The sequence below is a fragment of the Lynx rufus genome, unplaced genomic scaffold (genome assembly GCF_022079265.1).
Source record: "Lynx rufus isolate CCGP_SWC_20201006 ecotype Redwood Valley unplaced genomic scaffold, mLynRuf1.p SCAF_11, whole genome shotgun sequence".
NCBI lineage: Eukaryota > Metazoa > Chordata > Mammalia > Carnivora > Felidae > Lynx > Lynx rufus.
The window spans coordinates 36,606,349-36,629,112 of record NW_025814825.1 but is presented as its reverse complement, the minus strand read 5'-3'; the positions used below and the strand labels follow the sequence as shown (position 1 = coordinate 36,629,112).

The 22,764-nt window shown below is 40.4% G+C and overlaps 1 protein-coding gene across 1 annotated transcript; it reads right to left on the bottom strand.

Moving 5' to 3' along the window:
* Positions 1-6,511: 6,511 nt before the first annotated feature.
* CCNJ (cyclin J) lies at positions 6,512-22,546 on the bottom strand. Its single transcript, XM_047073213.1, has 6 exons — positions 22,418-22,546; positions 21,653-21,762; positions 16,437-16,647; positions 8,226-8,525; positions 7,979-8,138; positions 6,512-6,946 (listed from the first exon to the last, which is right to left on the bottom strand). Exons 2-6 carry the CDS (start codon positions 21,719-21,721, stop codon positions 6,535-6,537), a joined length of 1,152 nt encoding a protein of 383 aa, XP_046929169.1. The 5' UTR covers positions 21,722-21,762; positions 22,418-22,546; the 3' UTR covers positions 6,512-6,534.
* Positions 22,547-22,764: the final 218 nt, after the last annotated feature.

Here is a 22,764-nt window from a genome sequence, read left to right as displayed (position 1 = left end):
ATCTAAGAATGGAGGCAGGTACAGGAACAATCTGCAGACCAATACAAGAACATGGCTGTAATTAGTGGGCACATGCCACCAAACCCTGCACTTTTGTACTGAGGTGGTTTTCTGCGGCAAAAGAATGTCTTCTGGTGTCTTGGGAACCTTCTGGAGAAGACATGCATGTACAGAAGAGCTTGCTTCTGCATTATATGGGGCATAGTTTTTCAAAGAACAACCTCAAGACTGTCTGCATCAGAATCTTCTATAGTGCCTTCTAAAAATGCAGGCTCTTGATTCCCATTCCAGAATTACTAAATCAGAGTCTTTTGGACTTGAGGTCTAGACGATTCTTAGGCAACCAGTTGTTTGAGAACATGGGATTAAGCAGTGTTTCCAAGCTTTTTTTTTTTTTTCCTGTCACTTGGAGTTAGAAATGTTTAATAAAACAATCCTTATTTTTACTAGGGCAGTACATTCATATATTCTATTCCATTCTTTTCTATTCAGTTTGTTGACTGTGATCCATTAAGTTGATTTCATGATCAACTCAAAATGGATGAAAGACCTCAATGTAAGACAGGAAGCCACCAAAATCCTCCAGGAGAAAGCAGGCAAAACCTCTCTGATCTTGGCCGCAGCAACTTCTTACTCAACACATCTCTGGAGGCAAGAGAAACAAAAGCAAAAATGAACTATTGGGACCTCATCAAAATAAAAAGCCTCTGCACAGCGAAGGAAACAATCAGCAAAACTAAAAGGCAACTGACAGAATGGGAGAAGATATTTGCAAACAACGTATCAGATAAAGGGTTAGTATCCAAAATCTATAAAGAACTTATCAAACTCAACACCCAAAAAACAAATAATCCAGTGAAGAAATGGGCAAAAGACATGAATAGACACTTCTCCAAAGAAGACATCCAGATGGCCAACCGACACCTGAAAAAATGTGCAACATCACTCACCCATCATCAGGGAAATACAAATCAAAACCACAATGAGATACCACCTTACACCAGTCAGAATGGCTAACATTAACAACTCAGGCCACAGCAGATGTTGGTGAGGATGTGGAGAAAGAGGATCTCTTTTGCACTGCTGGTGGGAATGAAAACTGGTGCAGCCACTCTGGAAAACAGTATGGAGGTTCCTCAAATAACTAAAAATAGAACTACCCTACGACCCAGCAATTGCACTACTAGGTTATTTATCTAAGGGATACAGGTGTGCTGTTTCAAATGGACACATGCACCCCCATGTTTATAGCAGCACTATCAACAATAGCCAAAGTATGGAAAGAGCCCAAATGACCATCGACGGAAGAAGAAGTGGTATATATATACAATGGAGTATTACTTGGCATTCAAAATGAATGAAATCTTGCCATTTGCATCTATGTGGATGGAACTAGAGGGTATTATGCTAAATGAAATTAGTCAGAGAAAGACAAATATGACTTCACTCATAGGAGGATTTAAGAGAGAAAACAGATGAACATAAGGGAAGGGAAACAAAAATATAAAAACAGGGAGGGGGACAAAACAGAAGAGACTCATAAATATGGAGAACAGAGGGTTCAGGAGGGGTTGTGGGAGGGGGGATGGGCTAAATGGGTAAGGGGCACTAAGAAATCTACTCCTGAAATCATTGTTGTACTATATGCTAATTTGGATGTAAATTAAAAAAATAAAATTTAAAAAAGAAGAAAAAAAATTGGATTCAGTGACTTTCCATGTTTCAACATTAAACATTCTACAACTAGGAGGAATTGAACAACATACAGAAAATAAAAAATCTCCTCCTTTTTTCCCCCTTCCTTTCAGATTGTAGCCAATATGAAGATTGTTAAAATTCCTAGAAGCACAAGAGATGACATACCTGGGCTTTAATCTGTTGTGACTTTGAACAATCAAAATCTTTGGGCTTTCGTTTTCATCATCTATAGCATGAAGCTAGTAGTTCCCTTTACATTTCTTAAAAATATTCAAGTGAAACTAAGGAAGCTCTGTGAACTCTAAATGCATACATTGAGGGGCTCCTGGGTGGCTCAGTCAGTTAGGCATCTGACTTCAGCTCAGGTCATGATCTCAGTTTGTGAATTCAAGCCTCGCGTCAGGTTCTGTGCTGCCGGCGTCTAGCCTGGAGCTCGCTTTGAGTTCTGTGTCTCTCTCTCTCTCTGCCCCTTCCCTGCTCACGCTCTGTCTCTCTCAAAAATAAGTAAACATTAAAAATACAATAAATGCATACACTGATATAGACATTAAGTATAATACATTAATGTAATACAATTAATGTAATTATGTCCTTTTACACTAATTGTACTTGAAACAGTTTGGATATTGGGGTACCTCTACTCATAACACCTGTTGCTTTCTGGTCATAAGTACACTCCTTGATCCCTAGTGGATGGGCTTTAGAGGAAAAGGTACTGCAGAAATCATGTGAATGGTTATGCAAATATTTGGTTCTTTCTGTTATATTCTTCGTTGCTTTCATACAAGAGAAAGAATATTCCTGGGAGAGCAATCTAGATCTTTGGTCTCTGAGATACACTCTTAAGCCTTATAACCCACACACCCTGGTCATTGTTGGGAAAGTGGTAAAATACATGTTCATTAGTTTATTAATCATTTCAAAACATTGGAAAATGGTTAAAATATATTGTATTCATATAATCGAATACTAACAACCCTTCTAACATATATACTTTAATTTGGATGTATTTTAATTTCATGAAAAATGTTGTTGATGTATTGTGGAGTACAAAGTTACATATTCAACATGCCAATTATGTAAATATATATGTATATATATGTATACATATAGGAAAAGTGCCAAGAGAAATTATGCCATTTTGCTTTATATTTTTTATTTTCCAAGTTTTCCATATTGACCGATGAGAAAACCACAAATGACCACGAACATCAATAGACAAAAAAGCCTTACTTATTTCTTACTCTGTAAGTATTAGCATAATGGTAGCATTACCTTTGCTTTGATATATCGTGGAGATTGCCCATATCAGCTTATAGTAATACTTTGTTCTTTTTACATGTCACTGTAATAGTAAAACAAAGTCCCCTATTGATGGACATTTAGGTTTTTACAATCTTTTGTTCTTAACAGCAGTGGGGAAATAAATAAGATATACTCCTCTCATTTTTTTAATGTTTATTTTTGAGAGAGACAGGGTGCGACCAGAGGAGGGGCAGAGAGAGAGGGAGACACAGAATCCGAAGCAGGCTCCAGGCTCCGAGATGTCAGCACAGAGCCCAACGCGGGGCTTGAACTCACAGACCGTGAGATCATGACCCAACTTGAAGTCAGATGCTCAACTGACTGAGCCACCCAGGAGCCCCTAGGAGTGGAAATTCTTAATCCACACATACAAACCTGTTAAAATTTTACTCCTCAAAACAATTTCTACCTGAGTTTTAAGTTTAATTAAGTGGCAAAAGATATATTTAGGTGAACAGACCACTATCACTCACTGTTGACCCTGCTCCCTCTCACACCCTTGACTGTTTTGTGTCCCTACTTTTCTGAGATCAGATTTCAAATTTTCTGAAGTATGTGTTGTTTAATAAATTAGAAGCTGCGATTGTTAATACACTAACTGATTTTAAGCTCAAAAGTCCAAAAGCTGTGTGCGATATACTTTTGTGGGCTTTGATGCTCAGTATGGAATAATTACTACACAAACGTTTCCTACCACTTTGGTTATACTCTACATCTGGATGGCTTTTAGTAAATATAATTAGGATTCCAAGTCTGACTAATACGATGACATGGTTCACTGAAACTACAAATATATATCAAATTTATATTTAAAACAAAACACTAAAGCCATTTTACTGAAAACTAGATTTATTTTAAAATTAAGTGCATAGCACTCATCTAATTCCATTGGTGTAGAATTTAGCACCATACTCGCTATTTGCAATTAATGTCACAACACAGATACATTTTGGTTTGCAGTCTGTACTTGAGTAGTGTTTATTTAGTGGACTTTGGTAAAGCCCTTTATACATATCATTAATCTCTTCACAGTACACATTTAATGATGGTCCAGTAATCTCAAAAAAAAAAAAAAAAAAAGAAAAAAGACCTACTTTAAAGACTAACCAATAAATTAAACAAAACAAAACCCACACAACTCCCCCCACCCCCGTCCCCCCAAGGCTAGCAGTTGTGAGTTGTATTTATATTGAAACCTAATGTTTTAAAAATAGTTCTGATTCTCCAATCACCCCACCCACCCCATCCTGGGTATGCAGCAATAGTAACCAATTAATTATTTTATTCTACCCCCCCCCCAAATTAATCCAGTGTTTAGTTTTTTTAAATATAAACTGGGAAAGTGTTATAAGTTTTTTAAAAAGGCATATTCTTCTATAACAAGAATGACATTTAAACCAATCAATAAAAGCATTTGACAAGACATTAAATTACCATAGGCACCGGCTGTTGTTTCAAGTTGGGATCTCTATCCCAGTATCTTACATTCATAGCATTATTGAGGTAGTTAAAATACTGAAAATCGGACTCCAGGTGCTGGGTTCTGAATGTGAAAGATATATTCTCTTTTGAACCCACTTTCCCCCAAATAATTCAAGCTCTCTTGAGGTAAGAACTACCAAAATCCAATTAGCAGCCTTCTAGAGGAAAAGTGATGATACTTTCAGAAAACAATTTTCATGCTTCAAAACTGCCATGAGTGAGTGTTCTTACCTGAGTGGTTTTTAATCTACCAGACTAATAAATTCACATCATGCCCTATGTACTCTATTATACAAGTTACCATTCTTTTAAGGAAAGGACATTCTCTAAGAATTCATGCTGGCAGAAGCCACCCACCCACATTTATCCACTGGAGCCATCTGGATCAGTCCACTACTGCGTTGAGTCCCTTCCTTTCCTAACAAAAGCCATTGGCTTGATTACTGAGACTCCTGCTGCATACCCACAACACATTTATAATATTGTCTTCAATGCATATTGTGGCAGTCACATACCTGCCATGCAATTTCCCTTCTATTCAAGTGCTATCTTTAAAAACACACACACACGCGCACACACACACACACACACACACACACACACAAAACAAAAAGACACACCTTACTAATTTTTAAATCAGAAAGCTTCCCTCCACCAAATCTCTGTTCTCCCACAGATAAGAGCACAATGTATACAGTTTCAGTTATTACAATGCTTTCTTTCTTTTTACGTTTTATTCCCTCTGAATTCTTTCCCCCAAATTGCCCTTGCTGTAATGACTTATTATTGCTGTTTTCACTCATGACCAATACAGTGAAATGTCCCAGGGCAGTTCTGGGGCTGATGTAATGAAAGTGGCTACTGAAATTTAGTCATCAGTTCCTTTGCCTGCTTACACTGACTGGCTGGATTGAAAGGCTGCTTATAAAACTTGTCTTCCATGTAACAAAGTGCTGCTCTAGCACAACCTGAGAACTACCCTGGCCACATTCCATTTCAAAATAAACCTACAGGACTTCATTCTAGTACTGACAGTTTACAGCCAAGCCTTTCCTTGAAAAAACCTCTAGAGTAACATCAATTCTGAGTATAAATCATTGATTGCACCGAGAAATGCAAAACCTCTGTATGTATCATGAATGATAGGAACCACTTCATTCGTTCTAAGCTACAATTATGTTCTCATTTGAAAACACATCCTAGCAAGAGTATTTTAACCTATGTTATAAAGGTAGTTCATACTATAACATTCCCAAAACATGTTGCATTACAGTTAAGTGTTTCCAAGTAGTACAAATTCCCTGAGTTAAATGTGTTTTAATTCTAAAGATATGAGGTTGATCACTTAGGGGGAAAAATAAGAAAAACTTATGACCATGATTTTAAGAGACCTAATCCATCCTTAATCTTAGTACATGAATCCAGATGCTTATATTGTGATAGGAAGTTATATAGAATCATCTAAAAAAAATTTTTTTTCTTTTACTGCAGATTGGTATAGAATAGCAATTCATGAGTTTAAACTTAGTAAAAAAATCATTTGTGGATCAAAAATGGAACTCAAAACTGCAGAATAAAAAAAAAAAAAGGACTTCTTCAAAAACTAATACTGTAACTTTCCTTCATAAAAAGACCGTTTGGCAAGTCCACAGATAAACATTAGTCTCTGACATATAAGCCAACACTGGGCCCAGAGCCCACCGCAGGCCAATCTCAAAATGGCGATTTGGAGTCTGTCCAAATTTTGTTGTAGTGAATATTTTGAAATATTTGGACCATCAGCCAGGGCTTGAAAATTTTTGTCATTATAGGGATGTGTTTTAACAGGATTTGATATACATACTGTTAAAGTGTTTGCGGTGTTTGTTCGGTCCTCCCAGGTGTTCGTGGCGCACTGAAAGGGATTTTCAGTCTTCCTAGCAGATGCTGGTATCTGAAGAGTTCTGATGCAATCTGGATCCCTTTCCTTTTGAAGAGAAGTTTACAAAAAGCTTGCCCCAGAGCTTCAAGTCACAAACAGTCTGGGTCAGGTATTACCTTCACATAAAATCACCTTTCAAAGCATGGAGTAATGCAAGGGTAATGTTCATTTATCTGATAACTCCGGTTATAAGAAACATTCAGACAGGGCTTAACTTCTACTGGTATTGCCAGTGACATCCCAACACCAGTCTGCACATGCCCAAGGCCCTGAACACTAGTTTGGAAGCCAGCAGGACACGTCTGTAGTGTGTAAGATGAGGTGTGTGTGGTGGATACAATCTGCTGACAGCTTGGTTGTTCCGCTACAGGATGGCGATACTGCAGTGAGGTCTGATGCGTCTGATGGAGATACTGAGGCTGCTGAAAGTGAACTGGCCGCGAGGGCTGAGAAGCTGACTGGAACACACTCAGCTGTGCTGGCTGGGATCCTGCCTGTCCTCTCTGTTTGTTTGCCTCTTTCACATCATTATCATGAGCGCTGCGTAGAGAGAAAGAAAAATGTCAATAATACTACTTCCAATTCGGGGCGCCTGAGCGGCTCAGTCGGTTAAGCATCCGACTTCGGCTCAGGTCATGATTTTGCAGTCGTTGAGTTTAAGCCCCCCATTGGGCTCTGCACTGGCAGCTCGGGGCCTGGAGCTTGCTTTGGATTCCGTGTCTCCCTCTCTCTCTGCCCCTTCCCTGGCTCATGCTCTGTCTCTCTCTCAAAAACAAACAAACACTGAAAAAAAAAATTATAATGTTACTTCAACTCTTCAACAGTTGACTCCATGGACTGCCCCACTGCCCAGGTAGCAGTCACTGTAACCATAATTTTAACAACAGTGAGATTTTACTCTTATCCTTCTAAAAGCTCCTTCCTTTGACACAAACCTTGGGAATTGGCTGCTGGTAGCTCTGAGGCCTATTTCCAGCTTGGGAAATATTTCCACAATAAGCACTTAAACGTGGCTGCCACTTTGGTGACATCTGGTGGCCCTACAATTTCAAGATGTGGAAGTGGGCAAAAGGGCAAGATTTGCCTGGACTGATGAGTTGTGAGCTCACGTAAGAGCAGCTCCTTTCCTTATCATGTACCCCAAATCATGACAGCAATGACAGCCTCTCACTGGAAAACAGCTAAAGTACAGCTTTCTGCCAAGTACTAATCATAAAATGGCTTGCTCATGGCAGCTAGTAACTGTCAGAGCCAAAATCCTAAAAGCTCTGTGCTTTTAAGAAGTTCTTTTCAGAGGGACACCTGGGGGGCTCAGTCAGTTAAACGTCTGATTTTGGCTCAGGTCATGATCTTGTGGTTTGTGGGTTTGAGCCCCACGTTGGGCTCTGTGCTAACAGCTCAGAGTATGGAGCCAGCTTGGGATTCTGTGTCTCCCTCTCTCTCTGCCCCTCCCCCACTCACACTCTGTCTTTCTGTCAAAAATAAACATTTTTAAAAAAGGAAGTTCTTTTTATGGCCTTGTACATGAAGAAAAGTACTGAGAAATCACAAACACGAGGTAAGGAGGCTTACATCAATAGCCGTTCAATGCACTGCACTAAAAAATCCCAGGAGTAAGCAGTAAGACGATGCAATCTTGTAGGCCACGTTGGAGAAAGACGAAGTATAATCCTTGAAGAAGCCACACACGCAGCAGCTACTAAAGAAGGTGCATAATTTAGAAAGGCATAATCTGTGGAGACATCAAAAATGAACTTAAGCAACAGAATACACAAGTTACAAGCTCACAAGTCACTTACTGGCGTCCACAATGACTCACCTTGCAAAGATACTTCCAGGAAGTAATCTGCATACTTGGCCATGTAGAGTTTAGTTTTTTCCAAGCAAATCATTGGCCAGCCATCATGAAGATCTGTTTCGTGTACTGCTTCAGAGAGATAATACTCAATGAAATGGGCAGCTGTTGGAAGGCAGAGGTTCCACTGAAAGGTTTCTAATAATAACAGTTCCATATGTAGCAAATTTTGCTTTGTTAATACTAGATTCATGTTAGTCATACAACCCAGGCTGTTGAGCTGTTCCAGCTTAGGCACACTATCTTCTTTTTCTTCGAATTTACCTTATAAGAAAAGGGGGGAGGGGTAAGACAGAGAGACAAAATGTTATACAAGTGATCATTATAGGTCTGGTCACTTCAATGGGATTTGCTGTCTTACTGCAAAGACTTAGATCCAAAGACATTCTTTCTCCTCTCTTGGGCAGAAACAAGTGTGCCACAACTCTGGTTCTCATATTTTGCAGTATTCTCTCCTGGTGCCTCCATCCCTTACTCCCTACCCGCCTCTAAACAAAAAATGGAACATGTAAACATTCTGATCTATGTCATACTGTATAATGAAAATAGTCATATGTGCCAATGAAAAAATAACTCTCAAATCACCAGCACAATCTTTTCCAGGAAACTTCTTTTGGCAAGGGGGGAACAGCAGTGGTCAGTGGGGGAACAGGCTTTTATTTTAGAATAGAAGAAAGTTTAAAGAATTTCATGTCACGGAGTTATCTGAAATCAAAATAGCTAAGCTTCAGGGGCACCTGGGTGGCTGAGTCGGTTAAGTGTCCAGCTCTTGGTTTCGGCTCAGGTCATGATATCAGTTTGTGAAATCAAGCCCCACATTGGGCCCTGTGCCGACAGGTGGAGCCTGCTTGGGAGCCTCTCTCTGTCCCTCCCCTGCTCTCTCCATCTCTCTCTCAAAAATAAATACATAAAAACTTCAAGTGGGGCGCCTGGGTGGCTCAGTCGGTTAAGCGTCCGACTTCAGCTCAGGTCATGATCTTGCGGTCTGTGAGTTCAAGCCTCGCATCGGGCTCTGTGCTGACAGCTCAGAGCCTGGAGCCTGTTTCAGATTCTGTGTCTCTCTCTCTCTCTCTGACCCTCCCCCATTCATGCTCTGTCTCTCTCTGTCTCAAAAATAAATAAATGTTAGGGGCGCCTGGGTGGCGCAGTCGGTTAGGCGTCCGACTTCAGCCAGGTCACAATCTCGCGGTCCGTGAGTTCGAGCCCCGCGTCGGGCTCTGGGCTGATGGCTCAGAGCCTGGAGCCTGTTTCCGATTCTGTGTCTCCCTCTCTCTCTGCCCCTCGCCCGTTCATGCTCTGTCTCTCTCTGTCCCAAAAATAAATAAACGTTGAAAAAAAAAAAAAAAAGTTTAAAAAATAAATAAATAAATAAATAAATAAATAAATGTTAAAAAAAAAATTAAAAAAAACCCCAAAACTTCAAGTGTTTCATTCTGGCTTATTTTCAGCACAATCTCAATTCCAGAGAGACAGTGGGAGAAAAAACTGGGTGAATATCTAAGAAGCATTCTCATTACACTGAAAAGCCTCCTCTTCTGAATTCAAACAAAACCTAGGTAAGTCTCTTACCAAAAAAGGAACAGGAGAATACTTTATATTTACTTTTGTATCCCCTTACAAAGTAGGAGTAGACATTCTGATGGCTGTACTTTATTATTCTAAGGCATAAACTTCTTTTCAGGAAATACTCATCTAAATGTGCAGCTGAGGAATAGAATTCCCTCTCCAGCCCCAGAATAATGTTTCTACAGATTATTAATGTACCATCTTACACTTTAATTTACTGTATATAAATCATTCATTTTAGAACTTATGGCTGGAAAAAATTCAAACTATCCAGTACCTGTATGGTTTTCAAGATGCAGCATTAGAACCAAAGAATTGTCTTCAAATCTCTCTGGGTTTGTTCCATGGTGGTCCACAGAAGACAGGAAATTATTAACTAAAGCCTTCTACCTTCTACTATTATGTTCTATTTTACATTAAAACAGTCATATAATATTGCAATTATTTCTAATTGTATTGTATGCAATACAATCTATCATATAGATTTCTCACAAAAGCTTTTATACTTGTTCAAAATTATAGTTGTTAGACTATGTTACATATTACTATATAAAATTTTTTGTTTTACTATTTTGAGAACTATTTCTTTTTTTTTTTTTTAAACTTTTTTTTCAACGTTTATTTATTTTTGGGACAGAGAGAGACAGAGCATGAACGGGGGAGGGGCAGAGAGAGAGGGAGACACAGAATCGGAAACAGGCTCCAGGCTCTGAGCCATCAGCCCAGAGCCTGACGCGGGGCTCGAACTCACGGACCGCGAGATCGTGACCTGGCTGAAGTCGGACGCTCAACCGACTGCGCCACCCAGGCGCCCCATTTGAGAACTATTTCAACATATTTGATTTCTTTGGAAATCTTGTAATTTTATTTTCTCCATTTAAAAACATGTTTTGGAGAAGAGCCAGAAAGATTGTCAAAGCAATAGAAACCACACAAGCTTCCCTGTGAAGTTTCTTTTCCAAGAAAGGATGGGTTTATATCACGTGTTGGAGGTGCTACAACAAATGGTAATGGTCACCAGCCCAGATGTTCAGCAGACCGGAGTCAGTGGTGCTATTCAAGTCTGTCCGCCCAGGGCTGGGGAAAAAGTACTGCTGGCTACCTTGGGTCTGGCTTAAGGGGGAGGGGACCTGGGGTAGGTTTTGTCTCTTATGCCAGGTGAGTCAAAGCTCATGACTTAATGAAGAGGTGAAGTCCAAAGAGAATTTTTCTCCTGCCTCAGAAATTTTGAGCATCTTTAGATCTAAATTACTCTTAACTATATATTGTTACAGGTAGGAGGTGATCAAAAAACCATGTACAATTCAGACTCTGAAAGAATCTAGATAGCCCCTCCCAATTCAAATCACATACAGATGAATTTCACAAGTGTTTCCAATGATATACTCAGTAGGGCTGAGAGCACTAAAGTGATCTTTACAAGCTGGTCATCCAGCATCATCACTGCATAAAGATACCGGAAAGGAACCCACTGTTCTCCACTGTCAGAGTGGAGAGTGTCCCAGGAATTTAGTTCAATCCCTCTGGATGAATCATTAAGGCTTTCAAAGTACCCTGCCATTTGTGTAGCAACAGCAACACCCTCAGTGTACTTCAAAGGAATATCATAAAAATTAATGTGTTTATTTACATCATGCTTGAAGTTCCTTTGAAGAAATTAATACACTATAACTCACTGTTTAATTCAAGGATCAAGAATGTTTCATATTATTTCTTTGAAACTTTCAACACTGAAAACAAAATTGTATAAGACCAATTTCAAAGCTCAAAAAACGAAGGCAATGAGGTTGGCTGATTCATTCAAGGTCAAGTAAGCTGAACCAAACCAAAAATGGAAGCCAAAAGGAAGACTTATGTTTGAATTCCCAAATCTGTACTTCTAGATCAAAGTATTGCACTAGGTTATATGGGGACAACAACTATCAAAATAGACAGAATTCTGTATTATTAAAAATCTATGGGGTTTCTATATTTATAAAGTACTTGGCGGTTACAAGTGTAAAAAGAAAGCCTTTGTACCTTGACTTGCAAAGTTAAAAACAACCTGTGTACTGCATAATGACTATACTTGGGATTTTATTCAGGCTTAAGTTTTTTGGAACTTTTTCATTATATATAGTGATATACTCCGATACATAGATACTAAAAGTCTTAAAAATGTGTGACAGCGTCAGTGAGTACCTGCATTCATAACCATCATTTCTGTTGTGCTCAAAGCTATGTGCATGGGTATTTTAAATCTACTTATCTGCAATACCACATACAGATCACAAAGATCAGTTTCTTCAATTGAAAGGAAATACCAGAAGCCATGTGATTATATTGATAAAGGCCCCAAACAGGAAATAAGGGCACAGGAAATTCACATCTGCTTCCCAGAAAATAAAGAATTAGACGCCACAGAAACAAAACATCGGACTTTCTTTCCTTTATAGGAAATGCTCAGATCAGCTATGGAAACCAGCACATTTTCAAAGCCAGCAGTGAATGGTAGGTATATGGCAGAAGGAGCCAGGATCCTATGTCACTGTATACTCTGCCAATAGACATTTCGATTCTTTTATTATTGAGCAGGAAAAAAGTCATCTTTGATACATACTAAGAATTTTCACAAATTTGTTAGACTACCAATCTAAGAGAAAAACCAAGTAAGGAACAGGAAGAGGCAATTCATAGGGGGAAAAAAGTTCTATTCATATTTTAAAAAGGTTCTATTCATATTTAACTATTTGCATTAAAAAGATGTAAATCAAGTCAACTAGGAAGTAAAATTTTCACTTTTCAGATAACCAATTAAAAAGTTTTATCAACCCATTACTGGTAAGCAAGGAGAAATAAGCATTTGTCACAGATTTTCACTACTAATAGCCTATCTTACTTTTGGCTTCATCCTGATTTTGAGATCATTTCTTAGTTACACAAGACCTTGACCAAAGTATCAAAAGCCTCATATCCAAGACTGCTTCCATGCTCTCTACAAGTTCAATGCTGATCACAGAAGCCAAGGGAAGCCAGGGTATACAAGACAAAGAGTTAGAATTTAAGAATTTCCCAGGATGAAGCACAGACTTTTCTGGAAAGAGCCAGAATCTTTAGAGCTAGGGAGTCAGACTAAAGATTATAGAAGAGTTTATAGAAGAATTAATCATTATGATGCTAACATTTATGTTTCAATTTCCTATGTGTTTTTAAACATCTTACCCTACTTGATCCTCACAACAACTCTGTCAGTTAAGTGTCTTTATTTTCATTCTACAGACAAGTAACTTCAGACTTAAGGGTTGTTGAAATGCATATTGCTGACAACAGATTCAAACCTAGGAAATTCACCACTGTAATCCCTACTCTAAAACACCATACGGCTCGCTCTTTCATCAGAGACAGCCTGTCGGACCTTTCTTCCCAGCTCCAACAGTGCAGACATACAGGCAGCTGGGTACAGATATTACCTGGAACTCACAAGCTGTGCTCCATCTTTGGCCAAACTACTGACAGCCTCCCATCCTATTTAATAAGCAGAATCCACCGTCCCCCAGTCCTGTCAGCTGCAAGCTGTTCTCCACTTTTACGCAACAGGCTGCTCACCCTAAAGCAGGGAGCAGATGGGGAAGGCGAGCATACAGAGTTCAATCACTCTGGGAGGAGAGAGGCAGGACTTAAATATAAGTTTATGAAACCTAACTGGAGAGCTGCCAAAGATAAGAAAAGTGTAAGAATGTTAAGAAACACTAGAATGTACTCCACAAATTAAAAACAGACACCAGATACTAAAAATAGGCTACCAATTTATACGCAACCTAAGTACTTTTGTAGCAGCAAACCTACAGAGTAGAGACAGACTACTAAGGGTCTCTTTGATTCCTGACCCAAGGATACAGCCAACAGCTTAAACTCTTGACCACTGCCTACTTGGAGGGGCTGAGACCCTGGGGGATACCTATCTCACTCTCTTCACTATCCAGTGGAAAAGGAACAATGTAAAAACAATTCCTCTCTTTCAGCAAAGAGAGGTTAGGGGATGCCAGCAGAACAAAGGGAGGAGGTATCTGACGCTCAGCAATAGCTGATCAACAATTCATATTTAAGCCACAGGAATACAAATCCTAAAGCCTAGTTCCTTGAAAATGTGCAAAAATCATCTTCAATAAGTTGATCATAATCTTAAACAGTAAGAGATAATTAAAAAAACAAGAACAATTAAAAGCTCCATTTCAATCAACCTAAGATGGTGCACAAATAAAGTATCTTTTCCCCAAATTGTAGAAATTTCAAGAACTTGGCACCAATGCTAAACACTGCATGGTGGCCAGAAATCTTAGATTATTCAACTAGAATCCCCAGGAAACTTTAGCAATAACATGTAGTTTAAGAATATCTAGTTGAGGGGCGCCTGGGTGGCTCAGTCGGTTGAGCGTCCGACTTCGGCTCAGGTCACGATCTCGCGGTCCGGGAGTTCGAGCCCCGCGTCAGGCTCTGGGCTGACAGCTCAGAGCCTGGAGCCTGCTTCTGATTCTGTGTCTCCCTCTCTCTCTGCCCCTCCCCCTCCCCCATTCATGCTCTGTTTCTCTCTGTCTCAAAAATAAATAAAAGTTAAAAAAAAAAATTAAAAAAAAAAAAAAAGAATATCTAGTTGAGTAACTCCTAATTCATTTGATAAGTTACCACTAAGTAAAGTCAAGTAAGTCACACATGTAAGTCAGTTCACCAGGAATAATCTCCCACTTGGTTTCCACCACACTTTTAAGAATCTCAGGCATAAAGCAAGATGAGGTTTGGTAGTGGTAAAAGCAGTGATGGCCACAACAGGCAATATCATTTTTCATGAACGATCCTAAGTTTTAAAAATAACCTAACTTGCATATGTGATTTCCAGTGTCTATTATAAACTGATCCTATTATAAACTAACATTTAGTAGGATAAGAAGCCATTCCATTTGTGAATCCTCACACATCCAATGTATCAAGTGTGGGTTTTTCTAATCCTATGCCAACTACGAAAGCACAAAGGGCTTCACAGCCAGTGATGAAACACATACAGAATTGTACATGAGATTGCTTATGAGAATGAAACTTTAATTAAAGGTTAAATTAAAGGTTAATTATAAACGTACAAGTATTACCTCTCCAGCATTCTGGATAGAGGGGAGAGGAGCAGGTGATGTGTCTGGATCATAGAGGACAACAGATTAAAGGAGAAATATAGATTTTCAGAAAATAGTATTCTGGTAAGAATTTGGCTCAAGGTGTATGGGAACAGGGAGGGAAGATAAGACTGGAAAGGTGGCTGGGACCAGATGCAAGGTTCTAAGTGTTACATTAAAGAGTTTCTACCTTAACCCACAAAGAGTGCTACGTCACCCCCGGGGCTGTGTATATTTATATGCAGTGTGGTCCACAAAGAATTTGAAATACGGAGGAGGTTATCAGATCAAAGGAATAGTAATAAGAACAGAAATAGAAAAAGAAAAAGAAAATGAAAATATGAGAAGAAATTAGTGCCAGAAATGGTATCACAAGGCCTGCATTTGGTTTTAGGTTTACTTTCAGTCAAAGCACAAAACTGTTCTACAAAGAACTCTGGTGGTAGCATGTAGGGGGAATGTTCCTTAGACAGCACCCACATAAGATCCCAAACCCTCAAGAGGGGGTTAGAAATGAAGGCAGTAGGTATTACTACAAAGTATTCTGAAGTGGGGATTACATTTCTACTGTAAATGACATTACTAAAAGAAAAACCCAATTTTAATTCCTTTACTCACCCTCTTTCTCTTCAGTCAAGATACTAACAATGAAATGAATTACAGGAAGAAACTAAGAGAAAGAGCCACCAAAAGACCCAACAGTACATTCTTCATCAGGTAACAAACAGGATTTATCAGAGTCTACCTTGCAGGCCACCACTGAGCCAGGCCTATTGCAAAAACAGTCTTTCCCATTTGTAGAAGCTGCCTGTGAACCTTCAGTTCATTAAGTCAACTCATTATGTAGTCAGTAGAAGGTATTCTAACAACTCAAGACTATAGTACCTTTTGGACAGAGTTTCTCAACCTCAGTTCCACTGACATTTGGGGCCAGAAATTCTTTACGGGGCGGTGGGGGGGGGGGCTGCCTTGTGCATCATAGATATTTAGTAGCACCCTCTACTTACTAGAGCCCTCTACTTTAGACTAGAGGCTAGTAGCACCCTCCCAGGTTGTGACGACAACCAAAACTGTCTCTACCCAATGCCAACTATTTACTGTGGGTCAGTTTTTCCTGGTTGAAAGCCTAAGGCAATGGTTCTCAAATGGAAAGCTACATCAGAATCAGCTTTGGAACTCAAGCCCCATGATACAGATTCTAAGTCAATAGATCTGGAGTGGCCTAGACATTTGTATCAGAATCTTCAGGATGTAGGGCTTAAGCACGTAAGTTTTTAAAAGACTTCAGAGCTAGTCTTTTAATGTCTAGTTAAGAATGATTATGCCAAGAAGCACTTTCAACATAAACTTTCTGATATTAGTAGACTGGAATGAATGCAATTTGGTGATGTTTCACTGACCTCTATATGAATTTATTTTATTCCAAACAATGGAAACTTCTAGTCATGTAGATGAGGTTCATACTTACTTGCTAGAAGCAGACAGGAAAGTGCAACTAAATGCAGCTGCTGGATGGAGATGTCATACCGATCCATAAATAAGTCCAGCAAATAGACAGCCAGATGTCGGGCAGAAGGGCAGAGAGTGAAGCGATTGCTCACAATGGCAATCAGGTCAGCAAAATACCTTCTGAGACTTAGTTGAGGGGACTGGCCTTTGTAGGAAGGCAACTTCAGCTCCTAAATCAAGAGGAACAACATTTAGTGTAACATGGCCTGTAGGAGTAGTATCCCTACGATGCAAAGACAACTTTTGCCCCCAATATATTAGTGTTATAAGTGCCTAAAACACTTCTTGAAGGAAACACAAATTTGAAAAAGTTTAATGCCATGATGAATGGCATTTAAAATTTAAAACCAAACTTTTCTCCTTATTTTTAAACATCTGTGAGGTGAGAAGTTATAGGTGTTTCATGCATTAATTATAGAAGGGATATATTCCAGCAAGATTTTTGTATCCTTTTTCCCTACCATGTGTTTTTAGAAAAACACTGCTACCAAAAACCCAACCACACCACACATATACACCCCCTATAGGAGGCTCAAAGCTTTGGGGTAGAAGGTAACAGGTAGTGAATATGCTCCTAGTAGGTCAAATACTATTACACTTGCAGAGACGTGGAAGGTAGAGACTAGTATTCATCCACTAGGATCTTCTAAGCATGTTTCCATTTGAGCAGTTTTATGATCTCTCATTTGCCATTACCTTTTCATATACCTAAAATTTTTGTCCATCATTGCTGTTCAATCTCAGAATTACATGAACCATTTTTCGAAAATTAGAAATTTTCTATACTATTAAAGTATTTCCAGAACATACAGAAAGCAGAAAGATAAAAAGGTTCTAAATTCATTTCATGAGATCAGCATAATACTAATATTAAACCTAACAGGTATCACAATAGCAGGAAATTACATAGATATGACCTCAAAACCACAGGCAAAAAAAAAAAAGATCAATTAAACTTCATCAAAATTTAAAAATTTTGTGCAAAGTTCACTCTTTTCAACAGAGTGAACAGGCAATCCACAGAATGGAAGAAAATATTTGCAAATCATATATCTGGTAAAAGGTTAATATGCAGATCATATAAAGAACTTTTATACATGCAATCCAACAACAAAGAACTTGCTTAAAGATGGGCAAAAGGTTTAATAAACATTTCTCCAAAGATATATAAATGACCAATAAACACATATAAAGATGCTCAACATTATTAATCATTAGGGAAATGCAAATCAAAACCATTACGAGATACCACTTCAGACCCACTGGGACTGCTATTATCAAAAAAATCCAAAACAGAACACAAGTGGTGACAAGAATGTGAGAAATTGGAACCCATTTGGAATGGTGGGAATATAAAATTGTACAGCCACTAAGTAACAATATTACAATTCCTCAAAAAAATTAAACATAGAATTATTATATGATCCAGCAATTCCACTTTTAGGTATACACCAAAAAGAACTGAAAGTAGGGACTCACATATTTGTACCTCTCTATTGTTAGCAGCATTATTCACAAAAGCCAAAAGGTAGAAACAAACAACCTTTCAGTATATGAATTGATAAAATGCATTTTAGTTTAAGATGAAAAAGTTCTACAGATGTAGAGGTAAAAGTAACACAATGTAAATGTACGTAATGTCACTGAACTGTCCACTTAAAAATAGTTAAAATTTTATGTTGTAAAAACTTTACAATAAACAAACACCAAAAATGGAACTTACATATCTGCCTAACCAATAAGAGCTAAAATTTTAGACAAAATGTTAGCCAATGTAATTTAGTAGTATATCCAAAGAATACATCATCATCAATTGTAGTACACTCCAGGAATGCAAAGATGGCTTGATATCAGGAAATCTATTAATATATATATATTATAGTCTAATAAACCAAATATTATTAGAATATAATACAGTAATCACAAGTTATTACAGAACAGAGAGACAGAAGATCTAACCCAGCTCAGGAGATGGAGTGCTGGGAAAAAACAAAGCCAGGGGAGGCTTTCTTTAAAAGAGGCTTGAACAGGTCTTAAAGACTCACTGGGAAACACAGCTGGAAAACACTTTATTTGGTGGAGTTTATTTTTCACTATGTTAACTTATTAAATGTGGATAAAACAAAGGCAAGAACACCAAGGACCAACAGATTTTTAAGACTGTGTCTAATACATTCTCTTTATATCATTTTAAATGGTAAACTACAAGTGCTTACCAGATGGCTGTCAGATTCAGTTTTCTTCATCCAGATACTACAGTTATGTAAGCATGAAAAAATGACCTATGCTTCTCTCAGCTTACAAGTTTTTTTATAATGTCTATTCCTGATACTCTAGAATTTTACACTCTTGTTCCCGTCTGCTTCTCAGGATCTCACGGGACCAAAGCATGGAGACCTGAGCAGGTCGTCTCCATCTCCAGTCTCAAGTACTAGTCCATTCACCATCCTAAATGGCATCCCTTTCTCAGAATGGGCTACTGTCCAGCCAAGATGGAAATAAAGGCATAGAAGCAGTACTCACAACTGTAAATACAACTCTGTGGGATATTTTTGGAGTGTTTTTCACAAGCTAGCATTGTTCCCATCTGTCATAGACACTCCTGAAAATACTTCCCAGCCATCCTAGGATTTTAGTATACATAGCATAAACAATATGAGAAGGTACCAATATGAGAAGTGTAAGAAGACAGCTGCTTTATAGGGTTTTTTGGGGGAAGTGGAGGAGAAAATAGTTATATTTTACAAAAAATCAGAACAGCTGCATTTGGGGTTGAAGGGAATTTCCATTTGCTGTAATTTTTACCCTTCCCTAGTAGATGCAATGTTGCTGGTCAAAGCAACGATTACTCCACACACCTTGGATCTAAACAGATAATTCCTTCCATTGTGTCTAAATGGCAATTGTGCAAAGGAAGAGCTAAATTGAGATGCTGAGTTATTTGAGATTAGACCTCACACAGGCAGAGACATGTCTGTCTCATCCACTATTACCATTCTAACACCTGGCATAGTACCTTGTATATTGCAGGTATTCATATATGTTGAATAAATAAATAAGCATGACTATCCAACTAAATCACTAAATTAATAATCTGGAATTAATTTTTTTATAAGAAAAGTTCATTTTAACTTTTCTTGACTTCGGTATACTACAAACAGGGGTCTCTCCAGTTCCACAAGATTCAAGTTTTACCAATAAACATATTTACCGATTAATAAATTTTTCACAAAGTGTGACTATTGTGTCAATTGTGGCTTACACAGGGCTTAAAGATAAAATAAGACAACCCAGGGTAGCACGCCACAGGTGACCCAAGGTAACTTTCAGTGGCATTCCCTCAGGCCCCACGCTCCGATAGTTCATAAGCAATTTTAGTACAGGCTTGTGTCTTATTCCTTCGATCCTCCTTAGAGCCTAATACACAAAGTATTTAACAAACGTGCTGGAAAAAATCCACTTCCAACCTCAACTGACAAAATTAACTCAATGTCATCACTCGGATTAAAATTACACATAATTTCCATACCATGGAAATCTTTTAAGGAAAATCTTTTGAGTTTTATGTCACTAAAAAAATAAAAGTATCATTAACATCAAAGAATTAATTTCACCACATACCAGAGGGATAAAGTGCTGACATTTAGAAAAGGAGAACATTTAAAACTAAAAGACCAAGGGCGCCTAGGTGGCTCAGTTGGTTAGGCGTCTCTTTGGTTTTGGCTCAGGTCATGATCTCATGGTTGGTGAGTTCAAGCCCCGAGTCAGGCTCTGTGCTGACAGCTCAGAGCCTGGAGCCTGCTTGGGATTCTGTGTCTCCTTCCCTCTCTGCCCCTCCCCCACTTGTACTCGGTCTGTCTCTCAGAAATGAATAAATGTGTAAAAAAAAAAAAAAAAATCTCTAACCTTAGAAACAGGTACAGTTGTAACAATTTAAGTCGGAATTAGGTTTTCTAATGTAGTTAACCTGGTTTAAAAAAAAAAAAAACTGACGGATACAAGTTCATTATCATCCCAGGAACTTTAACTCCAACAGTCAGTAACCCTTTTATTTTTTTAAATGCTTATTTATTTTTGAGAGAGAGAAAGAATGCACAAGTGGGGGAGGGCCAGATAGAGTGAGATACACAAAATGTAAAACCGGCTCCAGGCTCTGAGCTGTCAGCACAGAATCTGAGGCGGGGCTTGAACCCATGAACTGAGATCATGACCTGAGGCCAAAGTCCGAGGCTTAACCCACTGAGCCACCCAGGTGCCCCATAGTATCCCTTTTATTAAAGAGGCAGTTGTTTTGCTTCTTTCTCATTTTCTGTACATAACAAACGGCCCTCTCCATCCAGGGTGAAACTGAGTTAAGTTAGGGACAGTTTTGGATGTGGTCTCTCTTCTGGTTATCAAAGAGGCAGAGATGACCCGTTAAACTGAGATGTGACATAAGAGCAAAATTGTTAACTTAAGAACAATACACAGACTTTGCATTGTGCCAGAAAATTGCACCGAACCCCCCCCCCCCATTATGTATTAAAGTCTACTTTCTGCTTTTAGTTAGCTGGAAGGAGCAGCTAACTCCTACCTTAAGGCATTTTGAACAGCCCCCAAATCTGGGGCGGGGGGGGGGGGGTGTCTCAGGGAAAAATAACAACAGTCACCTCTTTCTTAGGGCTTACTATGCCCGAAGCACTGTTGTAAAGCACATGCACAATAACTCATTTAATCTTCACAATCTCCCCACAAGCCTTATTGTATTATTATTCATTTTACAGATGAGGAAATTGGGAAAGAGAAAATTAAGTAACTTGTCCGAAGTCTTATAGCAGGCAGGTTAGTGGACAGGCTGGGGAATTTATGTACAGATGTGACCTAACAGCGGAACGCAACAGCAACTACAGAACGAGGGCTACTCTGCCCAATAAAAGCCAGCACACACATCTGTTTAAAAACAGTATCAAATTCATGTTCCACTTTCCCTCTCCCAAATACCACGCTCCACCCTCGCTTAAGTTACAGGTTCTTCTGATACATCCCAGGGAAGAAACCCAGGAGTTAATTAACCTCGAGCAAATAAGCAAACTCGCCTTTTCTGGTCTGGAAACTAGTGACCGGACTTCCCAGGGAGCCGCGATTTATACTAACTGGCACAAAACACTGAATGGAAAAATCGGGCACCGAAATTACCTTGTATCGAAGCGCTTGATGAATGTCGGCGGCCAGCTGTCCCCGCCACCACTGCCCCTCCAGCTCCATGGGACCCGGCGACGCGCCTGGCCAGACGCGGCAACTTCAGTCTGTAAGACACACCCCAGACGCGGTCAAGGCCGGCTCCTTCCACACGACCCTCAGCGCCCCCTCCCCGAGGGGTGTGACCTCAAGCCACCCTGGGTGGCTGCTCCTCTTCACCGGACTCGACCTAAAGCCAGCACCGATCCAAACCAATTCCCCGACGCCGCGCGTAAGGCCCGAGCTACCCAGTCAGGAGGAGCGGGCTCGCGCTGAGAACTGCCGGCCTGGGTGCCGGGCAAAGGGGACCAACTTGGAGTTCCCAAGGCGCGGCCCGGGGTGCGCGCAAGGGAAGCTGGAGGCGGAGGCCTGACTGGGGGCTCCCCGCGTCCCGGGTTCGAATTCTCGCGCCGGCCCCGGGCAGCGGAGAGACTGACACCAATCGAAGATCCCTTGAGGCGAAAACCTCCCGCGGATAAACCAGCAGACGAATACCCGCCCGGCCCCGGGTTCCAGCGGCAGCCGCTCGGGCACTCGCTCCCCCCGGGGGGGCCTTCCCGCGGCCCCCGCCGGGCCCGGCACGCACCCAGGCCGCCTCCACCTCGTCCAGAGCAGCGCACGGGATCGCGCGGCCCCAGAAAGGCGAACAAAAGGCCGGGCCGGGCGGGTCCGGTGCCCCGCGCCCAGCACAGGCCTGCCGGTCCCCACGGCGGCCTCCCTTACCCGGAACCGCGGCCCTCACAGCCCCAGCCCCGCCGGCGTGCGGGGGACGCCGGCCCCGCTCATGATGCGGACAGTCGGCCGCAAAGCGCCGGCCTCAGCTCGGGCCCAGCGCCGGGACGCTCGCGCCGCCCATTGTTAAAGGACCGGCAGGCGGCTCGGCGTACAAAGCCAGCGCGGGGGCACATGCGGCCCCGCCGCTGCCAATCTCGTCTCGCGATACAGCCGGGTCACGCCGAGCCGTCCAATCGGCGGCCGGGCCGGGTCCAGGTGCAGCGTCTGGCTGCGGCTCGGAGGCCCCAACCGGGACCCGGCGGCGTCAACCCCCGCCGGCCCGGCGCGACCCGGTG

Coding starts and splice junctions, on each gene's coding strand:
- CCNJ (XM_047073213.1), bottom strand. CDS start 21,721: ATGGAGCTGGAGGGGCAGTGGTGGCGGGGACAGCTGGCCGCCGACATT. Junction 8,526..16,436: donor TTCCTGTCTGCTTCTAGCAA/GTAAGTATGAAC, acceptor TTTTCTTATAAG/GTAAATTCGAAGAAAAAGAA. Junction 6,947..7,978: donor TGCATTGAACGGCTATTGAT/GTAAGCCTCCTT, acceptor CTCTCTACGCAG/CGCTCATGATAATGATGTGA.